General features: G+C 40.9%; 1 protein-coding gene and 1 long non-coding RNA gene across 2 annotated transcripts in view; one reads left to right on the forward strand and one right to left on the reverse strand.

Moving 5' to 3' along the window:
* Positions 1-25,758, forward strand: part of Arhgef28 (Rho guanine nucleotide exchange factor (GEF) 28) — a 164,995-nt gene that overhangs the window by 13,402 nt on the left and 125,835 nt on the right. The window contains exons 3-7 of the mRNA XM_013025296.1: positions 226-409; positions 3,568-3,748; positions 7,322-7,391; positions 23,075-23,124; positions 24,276-24,336. Of these exons, the coding sequence (XP_012880750.1) occupies positions 226-409; positions 3,568-3,748; positions 7,322-7,391; positions 23,075-23,124; positions 24,276-24,336 (546 nt within the window). The remainder of the gene's footprint in view (positions 1-225; positions 410-3,567; positions 3,749-7,321; positions 7,392-23,074; positions 23,125-24,275; positions 24,337-25,758) is intronic.
* Positions 21,854-25,758, reverse strand: part of LOC105992433 — a 20,410-nt gene continuing 16,505 nt past the window's right edge. Inside the window, exon 3 of the long non-coding RNA XR_001175407.1 lies at positions 21,854-22,059. This is a non-coding gene — a long non-coding RNA (uncharacterized LOC105992433). The remainder of the gene's footprint in view (positions 22,060-25,758) is intronic.

Here is a 25,758-nt window from a genome sequence, read left to right on the forward strand (position 1 = left end):
GCATTGGGGATGAGCAGACCTGGTTCTAGCATTTTCTGGCTCTTTGATCTTGGATAAAATCTCTAGACCTCTCTATATTTAGTGGAAAGTGCTTGAATTAGATGCTTTTGGTTCCTTCCAGGGTTGACATTTGTAATAGGCCTAAATACATTGTCTCTGATAAGATGTGTGAAATAAGCTTCTTATGTGGGGGAACTAGCAGCATTTTTTTTTCTTTTCCTTCAGTGTCTCTACCCAGAGAGACTGTTCTACACCTCGCTGTGAGATGGGGCCTGACCAAGCTTTGCCGCTTCCTCTTGTGCCTCCCTGGGGGAGTGCAAGCCTTGGCTTTACCCAACGAAGAAGGCGCCACACCATTAGACTTAGCTTCACATGGTGGACATCCCATACTGGTGGAAGACATCATAAAGTGAGTTTTGCTTCTTCATAGTTTCTTTCTTCACTGGTTTCTACAAACTTTGGTAAGCATTATGGAAAAGTAGACATAAGCATAACCTAACATTGGTTTATGTTTTTACTTTAGTTCTCATGTATACAGTACAGATATGCATTTTATAGGGGAGAAACAGAGAGAAAATATCTCAAAAGATTCCACAGGGGAAGTCATGAAAAAAGAAATGGAGACATAATAACCTAACACTTTGAGGTTTCAACTTAAATGTCACTTCGTTACTTTTTTTATTTTTAAAGTTAGATTTATTTTATTATTTTTAAAGCAATATTTGTACAAAGGGATTTCAATTCAAGATACCTACTTTTTTCTTTTTTTTTTTTTGCCGGTCCTGGGGCTTGAACTCTGGGCCTGGCGCTGTCTCTGAGCTTTTGTGCTCAAAGCTAGTGCACTAAATAATATAAAGGAAATTAATTGTTAACTATAAATTTCTTTGTGTTGATGATATCAACACTTCTAATAACTAGCAAGTATCTTATTGGTTATTTACAATAGTTCAGATAAGTCATTATTCTTTTTTTAATTTTTTTTTTGGTCCTGTTGTGGGGCCTGAACTCTGGGCCTGGGTGCTGTCCCTCAGCTCTTCAGCTCAAGGCTAGTGCTCTACCACTTGAACAACAGCGCCACTTCTGGCTTTTTTCTTTTTGCTTATGTGGTACTGAGGAATCGAACCCAGGGCCTCAGGCATGCAAAGCAAGCGCTCTACCACTGAGCCATCTTCCCAGCCCCTCTTTTTTTAAGTTTTTTTTTAAATTTAATTTTATTGTAAAGGTTCTGTACAGAGGGATTACAGTTACATAAGTAAGATATGAGTATGTTTCTTGTTGAACATTGTTACCCTCTCCCTTGTTTTTCTTTTACTTTCTCTTCCCCCTGATTCTACACCTTCCCTCCCTGCCCCAACAGTTGTAAAGTTCATTTCCAACATAGTGTCCTGTGAATATTGTTGTTGCATTGGTTCACCCTTTGTCTTTTGTCTCGACATTTTGTGATTCCACTTCCCTTCCTCAAATGAGATAGATGTATATATAAGACACAGGATACCAAAATAAAAAAAAAGAAACAGTGAAAACAGGGATAAACCAAAGGAAAAAGAAATACCTCCACACAGTACATTAAAATACAAAACAAAACAAAAAACAACAAAAAGAAAACATCTTGTTTCCATATCTTGGAGTTAATTTTGAGTCATTATTCTTAACCTATAAAAGAAGGACTCATATATAATGATTTTCTTGTATATAAATATAAATGGAAAAATACATTGAAAACTACAGATTACTACATAAATGTTAACTATTATTAGAGCATCGTTATATGATTATCTTCCATAATAGAGTATTTTTTTATAATTTGGTTCATGGAACTCGTAATTAATCTGATTCAATTATAAGCAGTAAAATAGTAGGAATTAGTGCTTTCTCTCTATTTTTTTCTCGTGATCAAATGACCATAAACCAAGGGGCACATCTGTTAAAATGGAATTCCTTTTTCTTTGGTTTAGCAGCACTCTTTTCCTTTGTTAATAGGAGTAAGGCAAGAATGTGTCCTTTGCTTTAGTCATTGTACATGGCTCAATATTCCATTGAGGTCTTGGAGGTGAAGTTCTTCATGGGCTGATAGCTATGCATCTCTTTCCTGTGTCCAACAGCAGATGACATTGTGTTTTGAAAGTTTACATGTTTAAGACATCCACTCGTGGATAGTATTAAAAGTAGTCTATAAGCTCAATTCTCATCATATAGTGCAGCTTCCATATTGTAAATGCACAACAGTGGTCTTACTGTTTGGCCTCTTTGCCCGTTTACCTTTGTATTTTTTTTTGTTGGAATAGGGACTTATTTTCTGAAATTTTCTGAAGTTATTGTCAATAATTTGTATGAAAAGTTTGGGGATATTATCTGAGTGTTAGAGTACAAAGCACTTTTAAACACTCCAAGTAGTGGGGATAATATATATTCCAATTAAAGTACAGATGCTCCTTGGCTTATAATAGAAATGTCCTCAAGAGCCTGTTATAAGTTGAAAATACCCTAAGTTGAAAATGAATTTACCTTACCTGACCCACCAGGCACTGTAGCTTAGTAATATCATCCACAGTAAGGTACAATATCAGTTGTTTACCTTTATGATTCATAACTGACTAGGGACGTGGCTTACTGCCTTTTCCCAGTATCAAGTGTTTTCTGTTGCTAACCTAGAAAATATAAAAATTCAAACTTTTTAGTATTATTTCCAAAGAATTCTTACAGTGTCTGCACCATTGTAAAGCTTAAACATGAGTAGTCAAGCCAGTGTAACTTGCAGACTGCCTGTAGAGCAAGCAGTCATTAACCAAATGAGGTCATGTAAAAGAGGAAAGAGGCACTTGGCTGCTTCTGTGAAGCAAGGAATTCAGAAACAATCTGTTGGGATGTGACAGCACACTGAACATCCACACTTTTCTCCTGAGGAATCTTTTCTGTTGCTTTGCACGATCTAAGAGGCCATCCAGAATATCATGATGCTACCCAGGAAGACTACATATCGCTCATAGATAGGCAATTATTCCTAGTCAAGACAGAATAGGAAAGAAGCGTACATTCAAAAATCTAGTTTGGGAATAGCATTCCTTTTTAATGAGTATATTCAAGGCCACATGATCAAATTTATGCACATTTTAGTTTGCATGAGAAAGCGATTTGTAACAGTGATGCTAGTGTGTTATGAATCTCTCACTTGTTTGTAACATCCTAGCCTCACAAGGCCCCTGGAGATCATGTCTGTTTTCCACTGCAATCACCCAATAAACCCTTGGCAGCCTGCTAATTTGTTCTACATGTGCTCCATTAAAGGGAGAGGTGTCTCTTCAGGTTAAAGGAGAATGAAATATGGAGGTAAATTTGCATATTTAAAAGTCAGTACTGCTTCATTATTTATCGCTTTTAAAGTATGTAGATATGTACTCTAGGTGGGAAAGAAAGATGGTGTTAGGATCTGTTTACATAGCTAAAGCGTTTGTGGCTTCTAGGTGACTTTTGAGGGACCATTTTGCCATTTGGGTTTTCAATAGGAGGGAAGGAAGGAACTGGAATTTTTGAGTTGGTGTGTGTGGATGTTCACTTGTGTTGTTTTAGTTTTCAGGGCAAGTGTTCCCCAGGCTTCTCCCGGATGTGGCTCAGTGAAGACGCCTCCCTGCAGTTCATCCACTCATCACAAATGCTCACTCTCACCCTGAACCACACAGCCGAGCATTTGCTGGAGGCAGATATTAAGCTCTTCCGGAAATACTTTTGGGACAGAGGCTCTCTTGTCAAGGTTTGTGCCCAATTATTCCAGCATACAATAATGCACTGCTCCTTTAGAGAATGCAAGCATCAATTTGGAGAGTAATTTTTGTGTGTGGGGGGGGAGAAGGGGAAGGGTTGTACATTTTTTTTCCTAATGAAAGCTTGGGGAACATGGAATTACAAATTGTTTAGATCCATGAAGACTATGATATATTTTGGCAGCAGGACAAGTGTGGTTTGTAAATTCTTATTTCCTTTATGTTTCTGAGCCAGCCCTAGTCAGGTTTTGTTGTCACTGTTGTTTTTGAGACAATCCTCCTGCCTCTGCTTCTCAAGTGCTAGGACTCCAGACCTGCACCACGACACTCAGCTACCCACAGTTAGGTTTTAATATTCTAATATTATTAGTTTCCTCTGTATTTATTGACTGTATTATCATTCTTATCTAAAGCAGTTACATTTAGGGCTCTTTTATATGTATAAAATCTGCTCTTGGGCTTTCTTTTCTTGTTTTTCTTTTTTTGGTTTTCTCTTTCTCTCTCTTCCTTTCTCTTTCTTTCTTTCTCTCTTTCTATCTTTTTTTTTTCTTTTGGAAAGTCCTGGGGCTTGAACTCAGGGCCTATCCCTGAGCTGCTTTTGCTCAAGGCTAGCACTCTACCACTTGCCCCACAGCACCACTTCTGGCTTTTTCAGTGTCTGTGGTACTGGGGAATCAAACCCAGGGTTTCATGCACGCTAGGCAAGCGCTCCACCACTGAGCCACATTCCCAGCCCTCTTATGGATTAGGTATATTAAAATTTTGTTCCCATGTCCAGATAGAAACAGGTAAAAACTTAGTCCTTTGCTAAAGAGGTTTACAGCTCTCACCAAGGCTCCTACGCCAGACCTGAGGGTTATCAACACATGTCCATCTTAGGGTTAAGTCTCATACTAATTATTATTATTACTTATGATTATTACTTAGACTCTGAAAAAAATATTAAGACTATGGATATATTTTAATTAGTATTAAGAAAATTCAACTAGGTTTATGTTCATAATTCTAGCTACTCAGGAGGCTGAAATATGAGTATTATGATTCAAAGCCAGTTAGGACAGGAAAGTCTGTGAGACTCTTATCTCCAATTAAGCATCCCAAAAAAATCCAGAGATGGAGCTGTAGCTCAAGTGGTAAAGCATGGGCCTTGAGCAAAAAAGCTCAGGAACAGCATCAAGGCTCTGAGTCCAAGCCCTAGGACTGGTGTGTGTGCACATGAGCGTGCGCGCATGCGCGCGCGCACACACACACACACACACACACACACACACTCCAACAAAAAATCCTCTTATTTGTAGGGCTTGGGTGGTTAAGTGGACGTGGACTCACTGTCCAGATGTTGGGTTCTCTGACACATCAGCAGGAAGACACAAGTTTTGTGGCTGTACAGACTTTGGAATAGGTGCAAATGTCAGCTTAGAAAATGGACACTGTCATTTATCATCATTTTTGCTTCTATATGTTGTTGTGTTTGTATCATATAATTTAGCTAAAAATTTATCTCACAGAGACTGGCTCAGTCTCAGGTTGGCACTGCTTAGTTATCTTCAGCAACAGTGCAGCCTTGCTACAGAAACCTGAGCTTGCTCACATACACCAGAATTGCTCACCAGCCCCCTTCAGCAATACCGGGTCAGAACTGTAAACTGTCTCTATATTTTAGCAGTGGTGACATGACAATTCATCATAAACGCTAAATGAATATGTCAGATTGGCAACACACAATCATACTATAAAGACAGATACTAAGTAATTTTTAAAAATGGATTTTTTCTTCTTTTCCTTCCTTCCCTCTTCCTTTCATCCCTTCTCCTCCCTCCCTCTTTCCCTCCCTCTCTTTCTCCTTCCCAGTTTCCTTTCCTCCTTCCCTCTCTCCCTCTCTCCCTTTCTCTCTTCCTTCCTTTTTTCTTTTTTCTCTTTTCTTCCCTTCCCTTTCCTTCCCCTCCCCTCCCCTCCCCTCCCCTCCTTTCCCCTTCCCTTCCTTCCATTGAACCAGGTCTCTCACAAAATACTACTAAGCTATACCACAAGCCACAATAGGCAAACTTTTAGCTATTTTAGGACTGTATTCTCCCCTCTTCTTTATTCATCTATCCCCTTCCCCCGAGTACCCATTTCCTGGTAATCATTTTATTGGGCTACAAGATATTGTTAAATTATTTAATCATAGCAGAGGCTTTTCTATTAATCAGAATGTTGATAATTTAGCTTTTGAACTGAGCTAACATTAGGCAACTAGGAAATTTAAATTTTCAAAAGTTGTAACCCAAGTTACGTAATGATGAAAAAAATCTAGATTTTACTCCTCCCCCTTAGAGATATCAGCATTTTATTTCAGGTTTCTATTTTGTAATCAGAAACCAGCATCTTGATTGATGCCTTTTCCCCCCTCCTAGGCTTGGCCACTTTCTTCAAGAAGGGTAAGGAATTCAAGGTCAATACTGACCCCAAACAAATGTGGGGCAGGTGAATATCTGTATGGTGTCCACTCTTCCAGCCCCAGGTCACCATGCTGACATCCTCTTGGTATCTTTAACTCCGGACCTGCTGTGTCTCCCCCCCCCCCAAATTATACAGTCATATGGGGACCTAAGAGAGAGAGGAGGTGGGGAAACAGGCCCTGTAGAGACAGCCTGGGGAGGTAGCATCCCAGGGCATGCATGATCAGGAACTTACCTATCACTTTGTGCTTGGGGAACTCATGTGTATTTTTATGTCCCTTTAGTTCTGATCTCGAGATGTCCTGAAATGAATGAGGCATGTGATCTATTAAAATTATTATATTATTAATATTATTTCTGGTAGGATTCAAGGCTCCATATCAATTGTGTGTTTACCTCTCCCTATACCTTTCCCCAACCCCAATGTGGCCAAAGATTTATCCTAGAACAGGTGCTGAAGTCATCTTGGGCTCTTTTAACATTTGGCACATCAACCTATATTGTAATTCTACACATTTTCACTGGCTAAAGGAAGCAGAGAGGGAAATATGGATGGTTTCAAGAGGGTAGCGTTTCTCTAAGGGGAAGAGGCTTACCAGCTTAGCTCCCAGCCCAGGAAAGCCAGTGTGTACCAACTTGATGTTCTGACCTAGATGGTTCTTTTGGCCATGGTCCTAACCCCTCATCTGGTCCTCCTATATCCTTTTGTTTTAGGGTATGGATATAGGGTGCTCTGGGTGGGTGAGCAGTCCATAAACAAGTGCTCTCAAGGATCTCTGTTCTCTTTCTGATTCATCTATCACATCTCTGAGAATCTTCTGGTTGTGACCTGCAGAAAAGCCAGGGACTCATGGCAGTCTGGTCCAGTCTGGTCTTCTGCTTCTAGGTTTCTCCTGAACACTTTCCTTGTCATTGTGGGGGGCAGGTACTAGCTATGTGTTTTCTTCGCATTTTCTTTTTTAATCTACCCCTTTTCTTCCCAGTCTTCTTAGCTGTGACATGAGGGGGGGAGAGGGAGAGAGAGAGAGAGGGAATTGTGTAGTGTTTCACTTACAGTGGAAACCTCAGAGGGTTTTCAGCGCTATTTGTTTGTTTATTTATTTATTCATGTCCCTTTCTTAGGCTCTTGAGCTAGAATCCCAGCCAGAGGAACCACCAACTATGCCCTCTGGAGCTGCAGAAACTGAAGAAGGTAAGAATGTATGTTTTACATCCCAGGAACCCAGAACATGCAACACTAACCAGTCAGTCTGTCACAGTACATGGTGAAGCAAAGCAGGAACTGGAGTCTCAGAGCAAGATCTAGGGTTATGTGTCCAATAAAGCTTTTAAGTCTTCTGACAGCATCAAATACTATTTACTGTCTGTTTCTTCCTTTCACTCAGGTAGCATTTCCTTAGTGCCATGTACTGGGTCTGGCCCAGGACCTGACTTTCTTAATCTTCTGAGCATTCTCCTAACACAAAGATTGTTCTCATTCCAAAGTTTAGTTTGTTCCTTAATTCCATCCTAATGTGTTATTCTTTTGCTGCTCATTCAATCATCATATAGCTCTTTTTCTGTGTGGGGTGAGTAGGGTTTTAAGGAGGTACTTCAGAAGTTATGAAGATAACTGGTCACCAGTGGCCCATGCCTGTAATCCTAGCTACTCAGGAGGTTGAGATCTGAGGACTATGGTTCACTGTCAGCTTGGACAGAAAAGATCATGAGACTCTTATCTCTAATTCAATATTTTTTGTACTTATGTGGTGCTGAGGAATCGAACCCAGGGCCTCATGCATGCAAGGCAAGCACTCTACCACTGAGCCACATTCCCAGATCCTCTAATTCAATTTTTAGTTCTAAATCACACAGACAGAAGGAGAGGAGTTAAGAGAGAGGGAGGAGGAAGGAGAGAGAGGGGGGAGGGAGGTAGAGAGAGGGAGGGAGGGAGAGAGGGGGAGAGAGAGAGAGAGATCAGGAAGGTATGTTTATTGTCAGGAGAGGTGGGCAGTCCTCCTGGCATATAGAATTTAAGAGTACTGGTTGCTTGTGGGACTACTGGAAGGTCAACTACAGCTGACTCAAGACTGAATGTACAGTTCTACTCATGCTATGAGTTCACCCAGAGATAGGAGATGCACCACTGTTTCCCATAGCATTGAGCTGACTAGCGGAGGTATCATCGTTCCTCATTTTCTTTGCAACTGGCACTCTACCTGGGCATACAGTCTTTGCAGCAATTCACACTTGTCTTTTTTTCCTAACAAATAAGTCTGGCCTGTTAGTAAGTCTAGAAACAAACCTAATTTGCATTCTAGGAAGCACTCTTACCTCCATGTTTTGTAAATGCCTGGTTTTGTTTCTTTTGTTTTTGTTTTTGTCTGGAATGGATTCAGATATTACCCCCCCCCCCTTAATCAAGGAGTGACAAAAGTCTAACCATATTATTTTATCTTTCATGTTATTAATTAGGGAAATAGCTTTCTGTGTTAAATTGCAAATATCTTGCTACCAGTTACTTTCCTTTTGTTCTCTATTTTTTGGGGGGTTGGAGGAGGGAGACAAGGAGGGGTGTTCCTGAGGTTTGAACATTAGGACCTGGGCCTGAGTGTTGTCATTGAGCTGAAAGCTAGCACTCTACCACTTGAGCCACAGCTCCACTTTTTGCTTTTTGTTGGTGGTTGATTGGAGATCAGAGTCTCATGGACATTCCAGCCTGGTCTTGGTGTTGAACCATGATCCTCAGATCTGAGTCTCCTGAGTGGCTAGGATTACAGCTGTGATCCATTGGTGCCCAGCTTGCTCTATATTTTAACTTGGATTTAACAGTTTGAAATTATGTGTGATTATTTCTTTGGTAATTTCTTTCCTTTAGGTAAGATCAAGTATGAAATTATGTGTGAAGATACACACACACACACACACACACACACACACACACACACACACACACATACCTGGGGAGGTAGAATTATTCATTACCTTAATTTGGGGATAATGAAAGCACATTAAAAAATCTTCATTAATGTAAAGGGACATAGGTATAAGGGAGCTGAGACCCACCTTGCAGAACACTGAATGCAGAGGTCAGGGAGGAAGGATAAAACACAGCCCTTGTTCATAATGTTAACAGTCTACTCTGCTTTGAATAGGCAGCAGGGAATACTTGCTTTCTAGGTATTTGTCACGTGGTGCAAGCTTAGATTCTTTGCCCACATGTTGTTAAGAAGTGGTCTTGGAGTCGCTGGCAGGTTGCTGAGCATCTGGGGCAATCATATGCACTGTACCCTGGGGACATTAGGAGTCACCTTGCTGCTCTCTGCTGTATTGAGGGAGGCCTGGCTGCCCTAGGTCCTTGAATATCTCTACCAGAAACTTCTTCCTGGTCTTGGGTCAGGGCCTAAGTACTTGGCCCACTTTTACTGTTGTAACTGTAACTGATCAGATTTCTCACTTCTACTTGGCTGATAAAAACAAAACAAAACAACAAAACAAAAAAATTTAGAGCTAAGTTTCTGGCTCGACAGTACCAAGTTCCCAAGGCACTGTGGAGTACATTTGTATATCACTCATTTCTTATTCTACCCTTATGCTTTCCTAACTTATAGAAGATTCTGGTATCTTTCCTTTTTATAATTCTCTTTCAGACTAATTTAGAACAAAATGAGGTTTAAATCAGTACTTGTATTTTTAAATTCTGTGCTTCAGGAGCTTATAGAGTGGGGTTGGGGCAGGAAAACAAATTTTCACAGCAGAGTATGCAAAATCCTCTGGGAGATGTTTGGAAACTGCACTGTGAAATGCTACAGACTAGACAGCAGAAGGGCAAAGAAAGCTTCCTGTAGAGGTGACCCTCAAGCTGTGAGGGAAGGGGCTTTCAGCCAGCGGAAACACATGCAATGCAGAGTCCCCAGCCAGACGTTGCTGTGGGAGAAACATAGGTCATTTTGCAGTCCTGGAATAAAAGTGTGTGTGCATGTGTGCATGCGGTGCATCCACACATGCATACTAGGAATGTAGGCTTGAAAGCAGGCAGATTGTCAGGGCTCATACAACTCCACACAGGAAGCTATTTCTAATAATTAAATTGGATCTTTATTTTAGAGATGTCAGTACGATGGGAGTGTGAAGAATGGATTTGAGGGACTTTGTAAGAAGGCTGGGGACCAGCTTGGTGTGGGGGGGGTATCGAAAGTAATGCAAGAGAGATGCAGCATCAGAGCAGTATAGGACAGAGTCCCACATCCCCTACCTCCAAATAACTAATGTGTGTATTTTATAGGGATTCTACCCCATGTTTTATTTTTGTCTACCCTTGAAAGAATACTGATAACTACGTACTTTCCAGCAGAGGGCAGTATCCAACCAGAGTGAAAATAACTGCTCTTGTCCATTCAGGAGTCCATGAGACTTATATGAAGAACAAAACATTGAGCATAAGAACATCTTTTTTTGTTTATTTTTGGTTGGTCCTAGGACTTAAACTCAGGCCCTGGGGGCTGTCTCTGAGTTATTTCAAGGCCAGTGCTCTACCACTTTGAAATACAGCACCACTTTCAGATAGACTTTTCTGCCTGGTCAGGCTTTGAACCATGATCCTCAGATCTCAGTTTCCTGAATAGCTAGTATTACAGGCATGAGCCACCAGTGCCCAGATGCTGAGAATCCTCCTTTATTTATTTTTTTAATGCTATCTGAGATCTATTAGAAGAATTTTAAATTGATTATGTTTTTCTGTTCCTTCTGGGACAATAGGTAGCAGTAGAGAGCCCAAGTTTGTGTGCATACTCATCACAGGTTAAAGGAATGTAAGTAATGTAAACCTGGAGATTAATTTTGCTGTCTTTGTGAGTCTTGAAGTGATTTTATTAGTAGTATTCTGTGAACCAATTATGCTTTCATAAGTTCATGATTGTAATTGCACTCCCAGAATAATAGGAGGGTTATTTTGCCTATATTTTTTATTGTAAAAATACTGTACAGAGGGGTTACAGTTACATGATTATGGTAATGAGTACATTTCCTATCCAGCATTGTTACTTCCTTTGTTAATAGGAGGCTTTTAAAAAAATTAACGGCTTCAAAGCCATCTCATTTTTATATGTTTAGCTTAATAAGGTAGCCATTGGTATTTATGAATCCATAAACTGGTTACATCTTTTTCCTTGTCTTCTTGTGCTTATTTGGTATCTAGGATTTGTGTGTGTGTGTGTGTGTGTGTGTGTGTGAGAGAGAGAGAGAGAGAGAGAGAGAGAGAGAGAGAGAGAGTCTTGGGGCTTGAACTCAGGGCCTGAGCACTTTTCTCTGGGATTTTCAGAATCTTTTTTTTCTCAAGGCTAGCCCTCTGCCACTTGAGCTACACCTTTATTTCTGTTTGTTTGATTGATTTTTTTTTTAATGGTTAGAGATAATAGTCTCATGGACTTGTCTACCTAGGCTGGCTTTCAACCACAATTCTTAGATTTCAGACTCCTGTGTAGCTAAAATCCACCAGTGCCCTGCTGGTTGTGTGTGTGTGTGTGTGTGTGTGTGTGTATATGTGTGTGTGTGTGTGTGTGTTGATACTAAGGCTTGCACTCAGAATCTGAGCACTGACCTTTAGCTTTCTTTTGGAGGGGGGGTTTGGTCGTGGGGCCCCTGAACTCTGGGTTTGGGCGCTGTCCCTTAGCTCTTCAGCTCAAGTCTAGTGCTCTAGCGCTTGAGCCACAGCGCCAGGTCCGGCTTTTTTTTTCTTTTTGCTTATGTGGTGCTGAGGAATCGAACCCAGGGCCTCATGCATGCAAGGCAAGCGCTCTACCACTGAGCTATCTTCTCAGCCCCGACCTTTAGCTTTTTTATTCAAGGCTGGCACTCTACTACTTAAACCGTAGCTCCTCTTTTGAGTATTTTGGTGATTAATTGGAGATGAGTCTTATAACTTTCCTGCCTGGACTAACTTCAAACTGTGATCCTCAGATATTAGCCTCCCGAGTAGCTAGGACTATAGGCATGAACCTATGATTTTCTAAAGAGTACTGTACATAACACTAGCTTTAGAAGATGTGAAAAATGAGGATACTTTGGCCAAATAAGTAGAAAATGTGGTATATGAAACCTACATTGGAGATCTAAATGCATTTAGAGTTCCATAGTTTCTAGAAAATCAAGAAATGGCCTAGAAAACTCTATAACCCTATTTAATCTCATAGATCTCCAACTTAACTGATCACCAAAGGATCCTTTCTGTTTGGTTCACAACACCTCCTGCGAGTGATGTGTGAGGTCCCTTGCAGAATGTTGTGGTTCCTCATGTCTACTGTCCCTTCCTCCTTTCCACAGTCACCTGGCTTCTCAGCATCTGTTAGCACTGTATAGGGGGAAGGAGTCCAGGGAGGTGTTTTTCAAAGTATTCATAGTCATCTCGAATTATGTGAGACCATCCATGCCTCCAGTATGCCACTGCCGTTTTTGATGTTTCAGAAGCTAATGCTATTTGGAGTCTACTGTTCAGGGAGCCAGTCAGGAATAATACAACACCAATCACCCCCGTATGAATCCACTTTCCTTTTTATTCTTTTGTAAAAGTTAAAAGCAACCATATGTGTGATAATGCTGCTTCAACTTTTGTGTCACCTTTCACATTTTCATTAACAGGGAAAGCACGAGTGAGGATTAGAAAATCTGTTCTAGTCACAGAAGAGCATAGGCAAAAACATTTCCTTAGAGGCTAAGATACATTTTTTCCTTAGCAGTTCAAGCTGTGCTCCTGTGTAGAATGGCAGGATAGGCCAAGGATCTGACACAAGACTGACAGGAGTCCTATAGGTTTTTTTACCCATCCATTCTCTGAGTGGGGAGGGAGGGAGGGAGGGAGAGAGAAAGAGAAAGTGTGTGTGTGTGTGTGTGTGTGTGAGAGAGAGAGAGAGGGGGGGTGGAAGAGGAGGAGGAGAGGGAGAATGAGAGGGAGAACTTGTACTCCGGGTCTTGTGTGCTCACTCATAGCAGGTATTCTACCACTTGGACCACACCTCAAGTTCCAACTTTTTGCTGGTTAATTGGAAATGAGTCTTATGAATTGGTCTGGCCAGGCTGGCTCTGAACCACAAGTCTTAGAGCTTAGCCTTCCTAAGTAATGAAGATGATAGGTGTGAACCACCAGTGTCCAGCCTACTTGCCCACTTTGTAGGTATTCTACCATTTATACCACTTTGTCGGAGGTGGCTATTTTGTATCACTTAGTGGTATTCTACCATTTATACCACATTCCCAGAAACGAGTGTACAGAAATAACCAGAAATAGACAAAACAGTCAGCCCTGTTCTTGAGTTTACTCTCATTTGTTCCTAAAGTCATTTGTGAGGATTTGTCTGTCCAGGTCCTGTATAGGCACTGAGCACACTGCTGCAAGCTGAACAACATAAGTATACTTGTGGAATGTACTTACTAGTGGTCATGGAGAGAGACATTTCTGGGAATCTAAAATAAAATTTTCTCATTTTAGGCATGGGAAAGAGCAGAGAGGTTATTTACCTTGTCTAAAATGTCACAGCTTGACCAGGCAATCAGTCTGCTTTCATTGAGTGAGATGACTCAAGCCTAAAATCCTAGCTACTTGGGAGATGGAGTTCAAGGGATCATAGTTTGAGGCCCGCCTGGGCATAACAGTTCAGACTCTATCTCATGGCTGGGTGCAGTGGCCTGTCCTTTCTCGTGCACAGGAAGCACAACTAGGAGGATCACAGCGGGCCTGGGAAGGGAGACGCTACCTTGACAATAACCAAGACAAAAAGGTCTGGGCATGTGGCTAAAGTGGTAGACTACCTGCCAAGTGCTAGGACCTGAGGTTCAGTTCCCAATATAGAAAAAAAAAGTGCATATAGCAGAGGATCTGTCTACTTAATGTCTCCACTGTTGGTCTAAAGTTTTCTCTGGCAAATATGGTGATGGAAAACAACAACAACAACAATAACGTGAACATAAGAAGCATTGCCTGGAAATGAGCTTCATTCTCTCAAGCTCTTATAACTGAAAGATGTGTGACCTGACTGCACAGACTTGTCTTAATGACACATGTTTGCAACAAACAGACGGCTCAAAGTTTCCCTCTGCAGCAAACTGACTTTTCAGTCTTAAGCAAGTTATTTGTCCCTGTTTTATTGTGGAAAATGATAGAATGGTGTTGGGATGGTGGAAGAGGCAAAAGTTTGGGTGTCGTTGGAGATGAGAAAATACAGATAAAACACCATCCCCCTATCAAAAGTGGTGGGTGCTTAGCACATGATGTCCAGCTCTGAGAGCAAGTACATGACATGATTCTATAGGCAAAGTTTGTGTGTTCTGAGATGCCAGGACTGTTGGTGTCATGGTGTCTAGAGTGAGCAGTTTTGTTTGGAGTTTCCTTACATAGAAGGGTGGCATGCCATGTGTGCTCTGGTTTGTGAGACACACAAGGAGAGATGCATAGCACTTTCCTCTTATTTCCATATTTCCTGTGAGACTATATTGGGAAAACAAGAGGGCTTTTATCCTCACATAGTTTCCCTTCTAAAATGGTTTCAATCCTCTAACTGAGAGCTCTTTAGAACTATGGCATGTAGTTTAATATCCAGATATAGCCCCTTTGAGTCTGGAAAGCTGTGACCTGAGACTGAGGTCAGTGGTGAGAAAGCAGATAGATACTTAGTTAGTGATGTAATTGTCTCTCACCTTTATCTGCCCAGATTGGGTTGAGCACCATTTTCCTAGAAGTTGGAACTCTGGACATTTTCAACATTATTTTGTTTAAAAAGGTAGAAACATCAACATTTTATCAATAGAGTGAAACGTTACCCTTAAATTACTTATTTAGCATGAAATTGTTTTGTCTATATAACTTCAATATGATTATTATATATATATTTTTCATCACAATTTTAAAAGTCAGGCACAGAAAGAAAAACACTGCATGTACTCAGTCATTGGTGTAACTTTGGAAAGTTGAATTCATAGAAGAAGAGAGAAAAATAATGATACTAGAGGCTGAGAAAGGAAAAAGAAAAGGAGCAGCTGAGGAAGGCAGATAGATAAAGCTACATAGAATGAGTAAGCTTTAGTGTTCCATAGCGTGGCTGGGTGACTGTATTTTAAGAACTAGAAAAGATGAATTTCTAGGCTCCCCAAACAGATTATTATACACTGTAAACATGTATTAAATGATAAGACTGTACCTCCTAAACATGTATGATTATGTGTCAAGTAAAATAAAAAAAGATGTTCTTTTGGCAGTGCTAGAGTTTGAACCCAGGACTGTGTGATTGCTAGGCAAGGGCTCCACCACTTGAGGTACAACTCAGCCCTTTTTTGCTTTGGTTATTTTTTGGATACGGTCTGTGTTTTTGTCCAGACTACAGTCTCTTACCTATACTCTTGCATAGCTGGGATTGCAGTGGTTAACTACCATGTCTTGTTATTTTCTTGGGTGATGGTTGTGGTAGTTGTACTAAGGTTTGAATGTAGGGCCCTGTGCTTGCTAGGCTACCACTGGAGGCATATTCCAGCCTTACTTTTTGCTGGTTATTTTTAAGATTGGGTTCCCAGAAATTTTTTGCCTGAGTTGGACTCTAGCTACAATCCTTCAGCTTCCCAAGTAGCTAGGATTACAGGTGTGAATCATAAGTACCAGACTACCTGTCTCAAAATGGATGTTTTATTCTCTTTTTTTTTGGGGGGGAGGGTCCGGTCATGGAGCCTGAACTCTGGGCCTGGGCACTGTCTCTTGGCTCTACAGCTCAAGGTTAGCGCTCTACCACTTGAGCCATAGCGCCACTTCCGGCTTTTTTTCTTTTTGCTTATGTGGTGCTGAGGAATCGAACCCAGGGCCTCATGCATGCAAGACAAGCACTCTACCACTTAGCCACCTTCCCAGCCCATGGATGTCTTATTCTTGAGCTGGGCTGGTCTCTAAGTGTGATCTTCCCAATGTCTGCCTCGTGAATACCTGGAGTGACAAGCTAATTTACCACTACATCCAGCATAAAACAATTTTTAAAAATATTAAAAAATATGTACAGAGAATATTCCCCTTGCTTTGTGATTTTTTTCTTTCATTTTATAGAGAAGCTCAGACTTTTCCAACATTTCTTTAGGCCTTACCAGTCTTTTTCTCCTAAAAGAAACAACTTTCATCATTAAAAGACATAAGACAAAGATAGGACATCAAGCTGATATTATTTTTCCATATCATTATAATACTACTAGCATTTTCTCTCATATAAATGAAGATTCTCCTCCCCATCTTCTAGGATATTTCAGCAATAAAGGACATTAGAGAACTTTACATGAACTCATAGTTCAGAGTTCTCAGCAGCTTACCTGGAGGCAACAAATTCTTTCCTATCTGATGTAGATTCTATCTTCCAACTGGGTCAAATTAGCAGGCTGAGGAGGAAGAGCATTCAACTCTGCTGAGGATCCTGGTGGTGTTGAATGAGTTCAACAGGAAGCTGTAGCTACAGTCAGGTTCTTTCTTGAAGCACAATCTAAATTTGAAGACTTGGGACATAGAAGTAATCCTACAACAAACTAAGTTTTTTTTATGTCTTATGCAAGGAATTGATTAAATTAGGACAATTGTGTCCTGACTTTACTTTGAAATATAAAGACTTAGAGCTTCTGTTTAATAGATAATTAAAACCAAATTTTTAGATATCTTTTTCTCCATGACTGAATTCTTTTCTCTTGAAATGTTAGGTGTGTCAGATAAAGAGGACATATAACACTTTATGCAAAATATATTAAACATAGAAATGCCATATATCCCTACAATTATACTTATAGGCATGTGCTCAAGAGAAACAAAAACATACCTGCGTTAATACACAAAGGTCCTTGTCCATAATAGACAATAGTGGACACAGCCCACATTAGCCAAGGATGAATAGACAAAATGTGAGAGAGCAATGAAGCAATATGGGTAATCAAGGATCATGAAGTATTTAGGGGAAATGTCATGGTGAAACCCCTTACTATGTACAGTTTAATATATACTAATGACATAAACTTCAAACTAAACATGAATGTACTGATACAGTACCAGCAATGGTTGAACCTCAAAAACATTTCACAACTTGAAAGAAGCCAATTACAAAAGACTAGATTCTAGGATTCCACTTGTATGAAACATTCTAAATAGGCAAGTCCATTGATGGCAGATTAAGCTAGTGGGTGGTTGGGGCTAAGTTTCAGGAAGTGGCTAGGAGCATTGAGGAAATGATGGGGGTGGGTGTTAATGCATGGAGTGTCTTAGTGGAGTGAGGCAAATATTTGATAATTGACAGTGGTGATAGTTGGTTTGTATGTTAAATGGAAGGATTGTATGGTCTGGGAACCAAACCTGTCACATATATGTGCACAATTTATGTATTAATTTTTTCATGCACTCCTTTAATGGCTAGATATTTTTCTTAGTTATTTTTGAGTTTTATTTATTTTTTTATTATGAAAATACTATACAGAGGGGTTACAATTACATGGGCAAGATAATGAGTACATTTCTTATCAAGCATTTTTGTGTTTTCTTAAGCAATAAGTTTTGTGGCTCAGAAAAATAAAGAAAAATTACTGAAAGTACTTAAATTAAAAATCCTATTTCAAAAAGGTATCTTCTTACTGGGCATCAGGAACCTTATACCTGTAATACTAGCTATTCAGGAAACTGAGATCTGAAGATTGAGGTTCGAAACCTAGTCAGGCAGGAAATCCATGAGACTCCTATTTCTAATTAACCACCAAAAAGGTGGAAGTGGAGCTGTGGCACAAGTGGGTAGAACACCAGCTTTGAGAGAAAAACCTAAGGGACAGCATCCAGGCCCTGAGTTCAAGCCTTAGTACCAGAAAAGAAATGTCTTATATTCTTTCTGAAATAAGTCATCATGTAACTATCAAAATGACACTGTAAAAGGCCACTTTCTGGAGTTGCTGTGGTCCAGAGTTTCTCCCATCCTTGCTACCTCTTCTGCTTCTACATTCAGGAGGGCTGCCTTGTGCTTATGGAGTTGACTGGGAAGTTGGTGCTTTCATTTGAGCAAGGCTTTTTTGATAGTTCTGTGGATAAAAGTCTCTTTGTTTCTCTCAGTCTGCATGCATAGTAGTTAGGCAAAAAATGAACACTCTTGTGAGTATTGCCACTTGTAGGAGAAAGGAATGATTGAGATGTTGAAAAAGAAGTCCAAAACGTTGTCATTAGTCTCTGGATGAAGAGTTCAGTTTTCCTTTTTACATGGCTTTTATGCTGACAGAAGAATCAAGGGGCCAGGCTCCGGTGGCTCACACCTGTAATCCTAGCTACTCAGGAGGCTGAGATCTGAGGATCGTGGTTCAAAGCCAGCCTGGGCAGGAAAGTCTGTGAGACTCTTATCTCCAATAAACCACTAGCAAACCAGAAGTGGTGCTGTGGCTCAAGCAGTAGAGCGCTTGCCTTGAGCTGAAGAGCAAAGGGACAGGGCCCAAGCCCAGAGTTCAAGCCCACGACTGACAAAAAAAAAAAAAAAAGAATCAAGGAAACAGTTTGCAAGGAATCAGTCATCTGACAAGCTTGGCTCTTCAGAAATTACAATCAGTCAGTCAGCTCTGGACATCGGTGACTCACGTCTGTAATCCTAGTTACTCAGGAGGCTCAGATCTGAAGATTGAGATTCAAAGCCAGCCTGGCCAAAAGAGTCCTTGAGACTCTACCTCTGTCAGGCTGTAGACATAGCATCTAGTGGTAGATTGCCACCAAGCAAGCAAAGGGAGTGAATGGGAGGGAAATTTCTGAACTCAAGCTTCAGTACCAAGACACACACATTAAAAAATAGTGCTAGCATTGGAAATGTTTGAGCTACTCACAAAGATAAGTAGCATACCCTCCCCAGTCCTGCTCCACAGCTGATATGAAGATGTAGGTGGAGGAAAGAAGCATTTGTTCATCCCTCCTCTAACATAGGCTAAGCGGGAAATAGAAATCAACTTGACCCCAGTTCTCTCAGAATTCACAGCCAATTGGCAAGAAAGGATTCATTCATAGACTGATTTCTGTTTGTGTTGCCAGAAGGGTACACGGGGAGGCTGCCACTACTGTGGGGGGCAGGGGTGGGGCTGTGCTTTGTGGCATCTGTAAGACAGGTTGAAGGAAGGGAGAACTTGAGGCTTGCATTCTGGCCGTGTCCTCGATGTACCCAGTGATCTAAGCCAGGAGTAGACTTGGTTGAGCAGAGTTGAACCTGAGAGTTAGGACAAGGCGGGTCTGGCTGACTCTGATGGAGATTTTTTTTTTTCCCAATCTCTTTTCTCTCTTTCTGGGGAAGGGATTCGATGGCACCCCAAGCGGCAATTAAAAGTGAATATAGAACATGCTGTAATTGGGTGGTGGTGGTGGAGGGAAGCTTTTGCTTTGCTTAGGTCTAGACTATGGTCTCCTATTGCAAAAGGAGATGGTAAAACTTGTACACAGATCTCAGATCCTTTTAAAGGCAAATCTACTTCTTAATGAGGCATTGACATTAATCTTACAGCTACTTTACCTGGATTAAAAAACCCTATGTTTGCTGATGCTGTGTCACTAGTGAACATAATTATTAGAGATTATCTCTTGTCCCATTATAGTTTGGCAATAAAAGAAAACATGTTTATCAAGTTGGGTTAGTCTGATTTAGAGAGGTAATCCTACCTTCTGGGTGGGCCTTGGCAAGATTAATAGGAATTTCAAATGGAATAGCTAGAGTTACAGATACCATTATCTGCTGTGGGTTGCTATAGCAACGGGTGGTTTGATTGCTCTGTGCAGTTGGTGGTACAGTGGGTTAGTGTAAACGGATCCTACCAATTTAGCAGAAACTGTCTTGGAGCAATTTAATTAAATTCCAGTAGAATGAGTGCTGAAGATGTAGTTCTGTTTGGTACTAAATTAATTAAAGACGTGTCTCCTCAATCCACACATTTTCATAAAATAAATTTAGGAGGAAGTTTTCATGCATTTGAAAGTTATTTTAAAATTTGAGCTTAGGGCCTTGTGCTTGCTAGGCAGGTGTGCTACCACTTAAGTCACACCCATAGCTCTTTTTACCCTGGTTGTTTTTAAGATAGGGTCCCATTTTCTGCATCACAACCTTCCTAATTATGCTTCCTGTTGTAGCTAGGATGACCTGTACATACCACCATGCCTAAGCTTTTGCTGTTGAGATGAGGTCTTGTGAACAATTTTACCTGGACTAGCCTGGCACTGTGCTCCTCATGCTCTCAGCTGCAATGTAGGTGGATGACAAGTGCGTGCTACCTCATCCAGCGATTGGTTGAGGCAGAGTCTTGGTGAACTTTTTGTCTAGGCTGGCTTTGATCTGGGATCCTGCTATTCTCAGACTCCCAAGTAGTTAGGATTACATGGGCGAGCCAGTGCCCCCAGCTTGAAAGATATTTTAAAGGAATTCTAATTCTTTTTGTTTTTTTGTTTTGGTCTGGTTGTGGGGCCTGAACTCTGGGCCTGGGCACTGTCCCTCAGCTCTTCAGCTCAAGGCTAGCGCTCTACCACTTGAGCCACAGCACCGCTTCTGGCTTTTTTCGTTTTTGCTTATGTGGTGCTGAGGAATCGAACCCAGGGACTCAGGCATGCAAGGCCAAGCGCTCTACCACTGAGCCACCTTCCGAGCCCAGGAATTCTAAATCATATGAAAATTGATCTGTCTTAGTATAATTAGTAGTATTTGTTTAAAAGTGAATAAATCACAGTACACTATAAGGAAGCTATGTAGGCCTGCCAAAGCAAAAATCAGTTCACTTGCCTTTGGGATGGGGCGTGGGGAGTGAGAATGAAGCTGGACCGAACTATCAGCTGCACTGACCTGTGTGTCACCATGTCCCCTGATAAAGCCAACTGGACTGCAGATTGAGTGGTCTTTTCAACTGAAAATATAGAATAATATGTGTATGATTCTTCTGAATAAATGCTCTAAGTACAGAATTCTTTAGAAATTCAATATAGAGATCATTTAAGAGCTTATAGTCTATAATGGCTTTTAAAGGAACAGCCTTTAATGGGAAAAATAGAAATGTGTGACCTTCTGAATGTCTGAGGCAGACGAATCTGTCCACACTTTGGCTCTGGCTGTGATTTGTAGCTGGTTGGAGTGTTCTTCTCCACTTATTCCAGGTTTTACAGTGAGGGCATGGGAGTTTCAAAAGAAAACAAATACCTGCTGTTCACTTAAAATACATCAAACAGCACTGTGAAGTGCCCAGGAAATTTTCTCTCTAGATACAGTAAGATGAGAAACTTGGCTGTAACCTTGCACAAGACCTGTGTTGTGGAATTTGACGCTTCAAATCAGAAGAGTGAGGCTAGTTTTGACACCTACGTCCCTGGCAATGTCCTTAATGTGAATGTGACTCTGCTGCCACCTGGAGGTTGCCTATGGGATGTGTGCTACAGGCTGGCAGGGAGGCCTGAGTTACAAGCTGCTCAGCTTGGTTATCAGCTATAGGCTTGTCCTGGTTACGTTGAAACTGTTGAGATTATTATTTTTTTAATATTTTTATCATGGAAATTAATATGTACTACTAATTATCATACACTATTGCAAAGTGAAAATGTAGTATTAGTTTTGCTTGATATAAGACAAATTATTATTAAGCAGATTTATTTATTTATTGCCAAGACTGGGGTTTCAAATCAGTGCTGCTGGCTCCAGGTTTCAGCTTCACGAGTAGCTAAAATTGTAGACATAAACCACTAGTACCTGGCTAAGCAGAAGTTTTAAAACACATGACAAGTGGGAATGCGGCTTCTGTGCGCCATCTTTGTCATCTTTATTGCAGTTTGGCATGGGGAGCCATATAACTGAAGCCCTTTTTCCTTTCCCCAAAGCAGAAACAGGACAAAACTCCTGGTGCTGAGAAGAATGTGAAAGTATGCACTCGGAGTTTTGAGGGATTCATACATGACATTAGCATAAGCGATAGAGTGCAGTAGGAACTGTCTTACTGATGTTCTTTCTGGAAGAAATTTTAGAGTTCCCCAGGGTGAGCAAAAATAGGACTGTGGGGAATGGGAAGCCGAGACTCCAGAAAAAAATCCAGGGTGCCCCAATGTTGTATATTCATACAATGTCAGGTTAAAGACTTTCTGCTATCTACCTCTGCTAGGGATGTCAACACTTCGTTTCCACAGGCCAACCCTTCTTGGTTGGTTCTTTCCATAGTACTAGCTCTTATTTTCCAGACCATTGAATATTTAAGAAGAAAAGCAGTCTCTCAAGCCATAGAAAATAATGCCCCTTCACGTGGACCTTTCTGTTCATTCCAGAACATTTTGACCACTGTTTCCAGGAAAGTCTTTATCGAGAGGGGACACCTGGTATGTGGGAGCTGTTTACCACTCAAGGCTCAGCCTGGACGGAAGGGTCAAGGTCAGGGTGGTACCAGTAGGCTCTACTTTTGGCAAAGCAGAATCTCTATTAGAATGAGTTGTGCTCTTTGGAAATACCGAAATCTGTGGTTTGTGAGGAAATAGATGCCTTAATCTTTTTCAGATTTCCTCAGCTGAGTTTGAGACACATCCTCACAATCTGTGCTATTTTCGAGAGTTCACAGCACTGAGAAGCCTTCCTCAGTAGTCAAGAGAATTTATTCCTTTAATGATCCTTCTTTCTCCCTAGGATTTCCTGTGAGATTTTCTAGGCTTCTTTACATCTTGGTTCACACAAATACTATGTGTATGGGTGCTCAGGTAATCAGAACTCTGTTCTGTGCAGAGTTGAATTTTTCAGAAGCTAGCCCTATAAAGTCAATTCTGGATAACTTGTTTAAGTTGTAATCTACTTTCTTGTCTTTCTTTCTATTTCTTTTGTAAAAAATTAAACAAAAGCTTCAATTAGTTGATGCTGATTAGAATTATTCCTTTTGCAGAGACTAATTCGGTATTTGACAGATCACCACCTGAAAAGGAAGATGCAAAGGTAATGATTCACTGTCCTGCTTTCTTCTCTGTATGTCTATCCAGAGTTGCAGGAGGAAAAAAAGCATAAAAAAAGAGAAAAAATTCTATTTCACAAATAGGCAGGGATGTTCCCCAGTCCCTTCAGAATGACTTGAAATCTAGTCCTTTCCTTCCTTCTTTCCTTCCTTCCTTCCTTCCTTCCTTCCTTCCTTCCTTCCTTCCTTCTTTCTCTCTTTCTCTCTCCCTCCCTTTTTCTCCTTCCCTCTCTCTCACTCTTTCTCTCTCTCTTTCCTTTCTTCCTTCCTTCCTTTCTTTCTTTCTTTCTTTCTTTCTTTCTTTCTTTCTTTCTTTCTTTCTTTCTTTCTTTCTTTCTTTCTTTCTTTCTTTCTCTCTTTCTCTCTCCCTCCCTTTTTCTCCTTCCCTCTCTCTCACTCTTTTTCCTTCCTTCCTTTCTTTCTTTCTTTCTTTCTTTCTTTCTTTCTTTCTTTCTTTCTTTCTTTCTTTCTTTCTTTCTTTCTTTCTTTCTTTCTTTCTTCCCTTCCTTTCTTTCCTTTCCTTTCCTTTCTCTGGTCCTGAGGCTTGAGCTCTGGGCCTACATGCTGTCCCTGAGCTCCTTTTGCTCAAGACTACTTGAGCCACAGTGCCACTTCTGGCTTTTTCTTTGATTTAATTGGAGATAAAAGTCTCACAGACTTTCCTATCTGAGTTGACTTTGAACTGTGATCCTCAGATCTCAGTTTCCTGAGTAGCTAAGATTATAGGTATGAGCCATTGGTGCCTGGCTTCTAGTTTCTTTTATTAGATTCTGAACCTCTACACTTTACCTAGATAGCTAAACCAAATCTAGCTATCTTTCTGAGTTGTAATGTAGAATGAGTGCATGAAAATTTCCAAAGTATATTTGTACTTGCAATTTGATATCTATGGACATTTGCCAATAATGTGTATTACATGTGGGCAGCTTTGAGGTATGTTTTAGCCAGAGCCAGATCTTATTTTTAGCTTCTAAATAGTATTAATTATGCACAAGCCTAGTTTGCTGTTCACATGATATGATGCATGTAAATGTTTTTACTGTTGTTTTCCAACATTGGTTTTCTAGTTCATACAAATAAACATTAGTGTAGTAAAGACATAATTTAAAAAATCATCTTCCTTAATCTTTTTCAGTGTGTTGAGAGCCTGGTTGTTCAACTGAATGAATATAAAGACCAGGACAGCCAAGATTTAGGTATGTTCCAAAATATTGCCTTTCCTGCACCAATGTTGGGAAATATTCAAGACCAGGTATATAGTAGCCAAGAAGAAAATGCCTTTAATAAAAATATGTTCCATCTGGGAACTTTGTTTACTTCTTGAAACCCAGCCAGATGGGTTTTCCTTATAGTACCAGTCATAATATTACGACTTCCAGGATTGGACTCCCTCTCGAATCTCGAATCCAAGCAAAGCAATCGCGGCCTTTCCTAAGCAGTTTCACTTTGTCAACTCTGGCTTGCTCATGGTCATGATTACCTTGTTGTGCCAAACCTTGTTGTTATCAGTGTTAATGGACATTGCCACTTAACATTTCAAGGACATCACGGAGCCCCTGGTGGAGACGAAGCAATGGAATGGAGACTGGCCTTCTAGTCTCCACGCTTCCTAGTATCTGGCAGTGACACAGAATATCTTTGTGGAGCTGAGCACTATCTCCAAACCCCCTGCCTCAGGAGACCAGATACTGTTAGGGGTGTGTGTCTTCTTTGGGTGTGTTGGGTTTCTTGTCTTTTTTCTTTTTGAGAAGACATGGGGGCTTCCTCAGCAGGATGGAGATAATTCCTGTCATGGGTCTGGGAATTCTTGGCTCACAAGTGTTGGAGTTCAACATACCCTTGAGTTATTGAGAGGTGAGCAGAGTATGGTGATGCTGTTGGGGGGGGGCGGGGGAGATCATGAGCTAGGCTATAGCAGATGCTGAGTTTGAATCCCTAGGTGGTTGGTGAAGACCTCTGGGGCTGTTCAATGGGATACAGGAATGCATAAGGCTTCCCAGCTTCCTTCAGGTGCTGTGAAGCTAAAGAAGCTCATATACCTGGAAGGCACATGTGGGAAGGACAATCTTATCAGTTGTGAAAGTGAGGAGAAGGCAGGGGTGGCCAAGTGGTCAGGCTGATGTGACAGCAGGGTGAGTTGAATAGCTAAGCTGGTTTACTTGTGAAGCTGACATGAACCAGCTCATTCAGGGACTCATTGAAGGCTAGGGCACTGTGATTGGTGCATTTGTCAGTCACATGACCAAGGAGCTACTGCAGTTGAAAAGTCTTACAGCAGGAGGAAAGCACTGTAGGGTTGATTGACTATGTTGCTCAGAGATTGGCCCCAAGCCAAACTTGATTTACTCCACCCCTTCCACTTGATGTGTTGCTGAAATTAGAACAGAAGCATAGATCACACCAGCACTGTGCACACCTCTACATAGCTGCTATATAATGCAAGAGTAATGACTGACTTCCAGAGAGGACAGAGAAGAAGGAGGAAGGAGAGCAGACATCTCTGAGTGACTGTGTGGGCCACCGAACTCTGGAGCATTACTGTTTCTCTCTCTCTCTCTCTCTCTCTCTCTCTCTCTCTCTCTCTCTCTCTCTCTGTCTCTCTCTCTCTCTCTCTGTCT

Source organism: Dipodomys ordii, unplaced genomic scaffold (genome assembly GCF_000151885.1).
Source record: "Dipodomys ordii isolate 6190 unplaced genomic scaffold, Dord_2.0 Scaffold83, whole genome shotgun sequence".
Classification (NCBI taxonomy): domain Eukaryota; kingdom Metazoa; phylum Chordata; class Mammalia; order Rodentia; family Heteromyidae; genus Dipodomys; species Dipodomys ordii.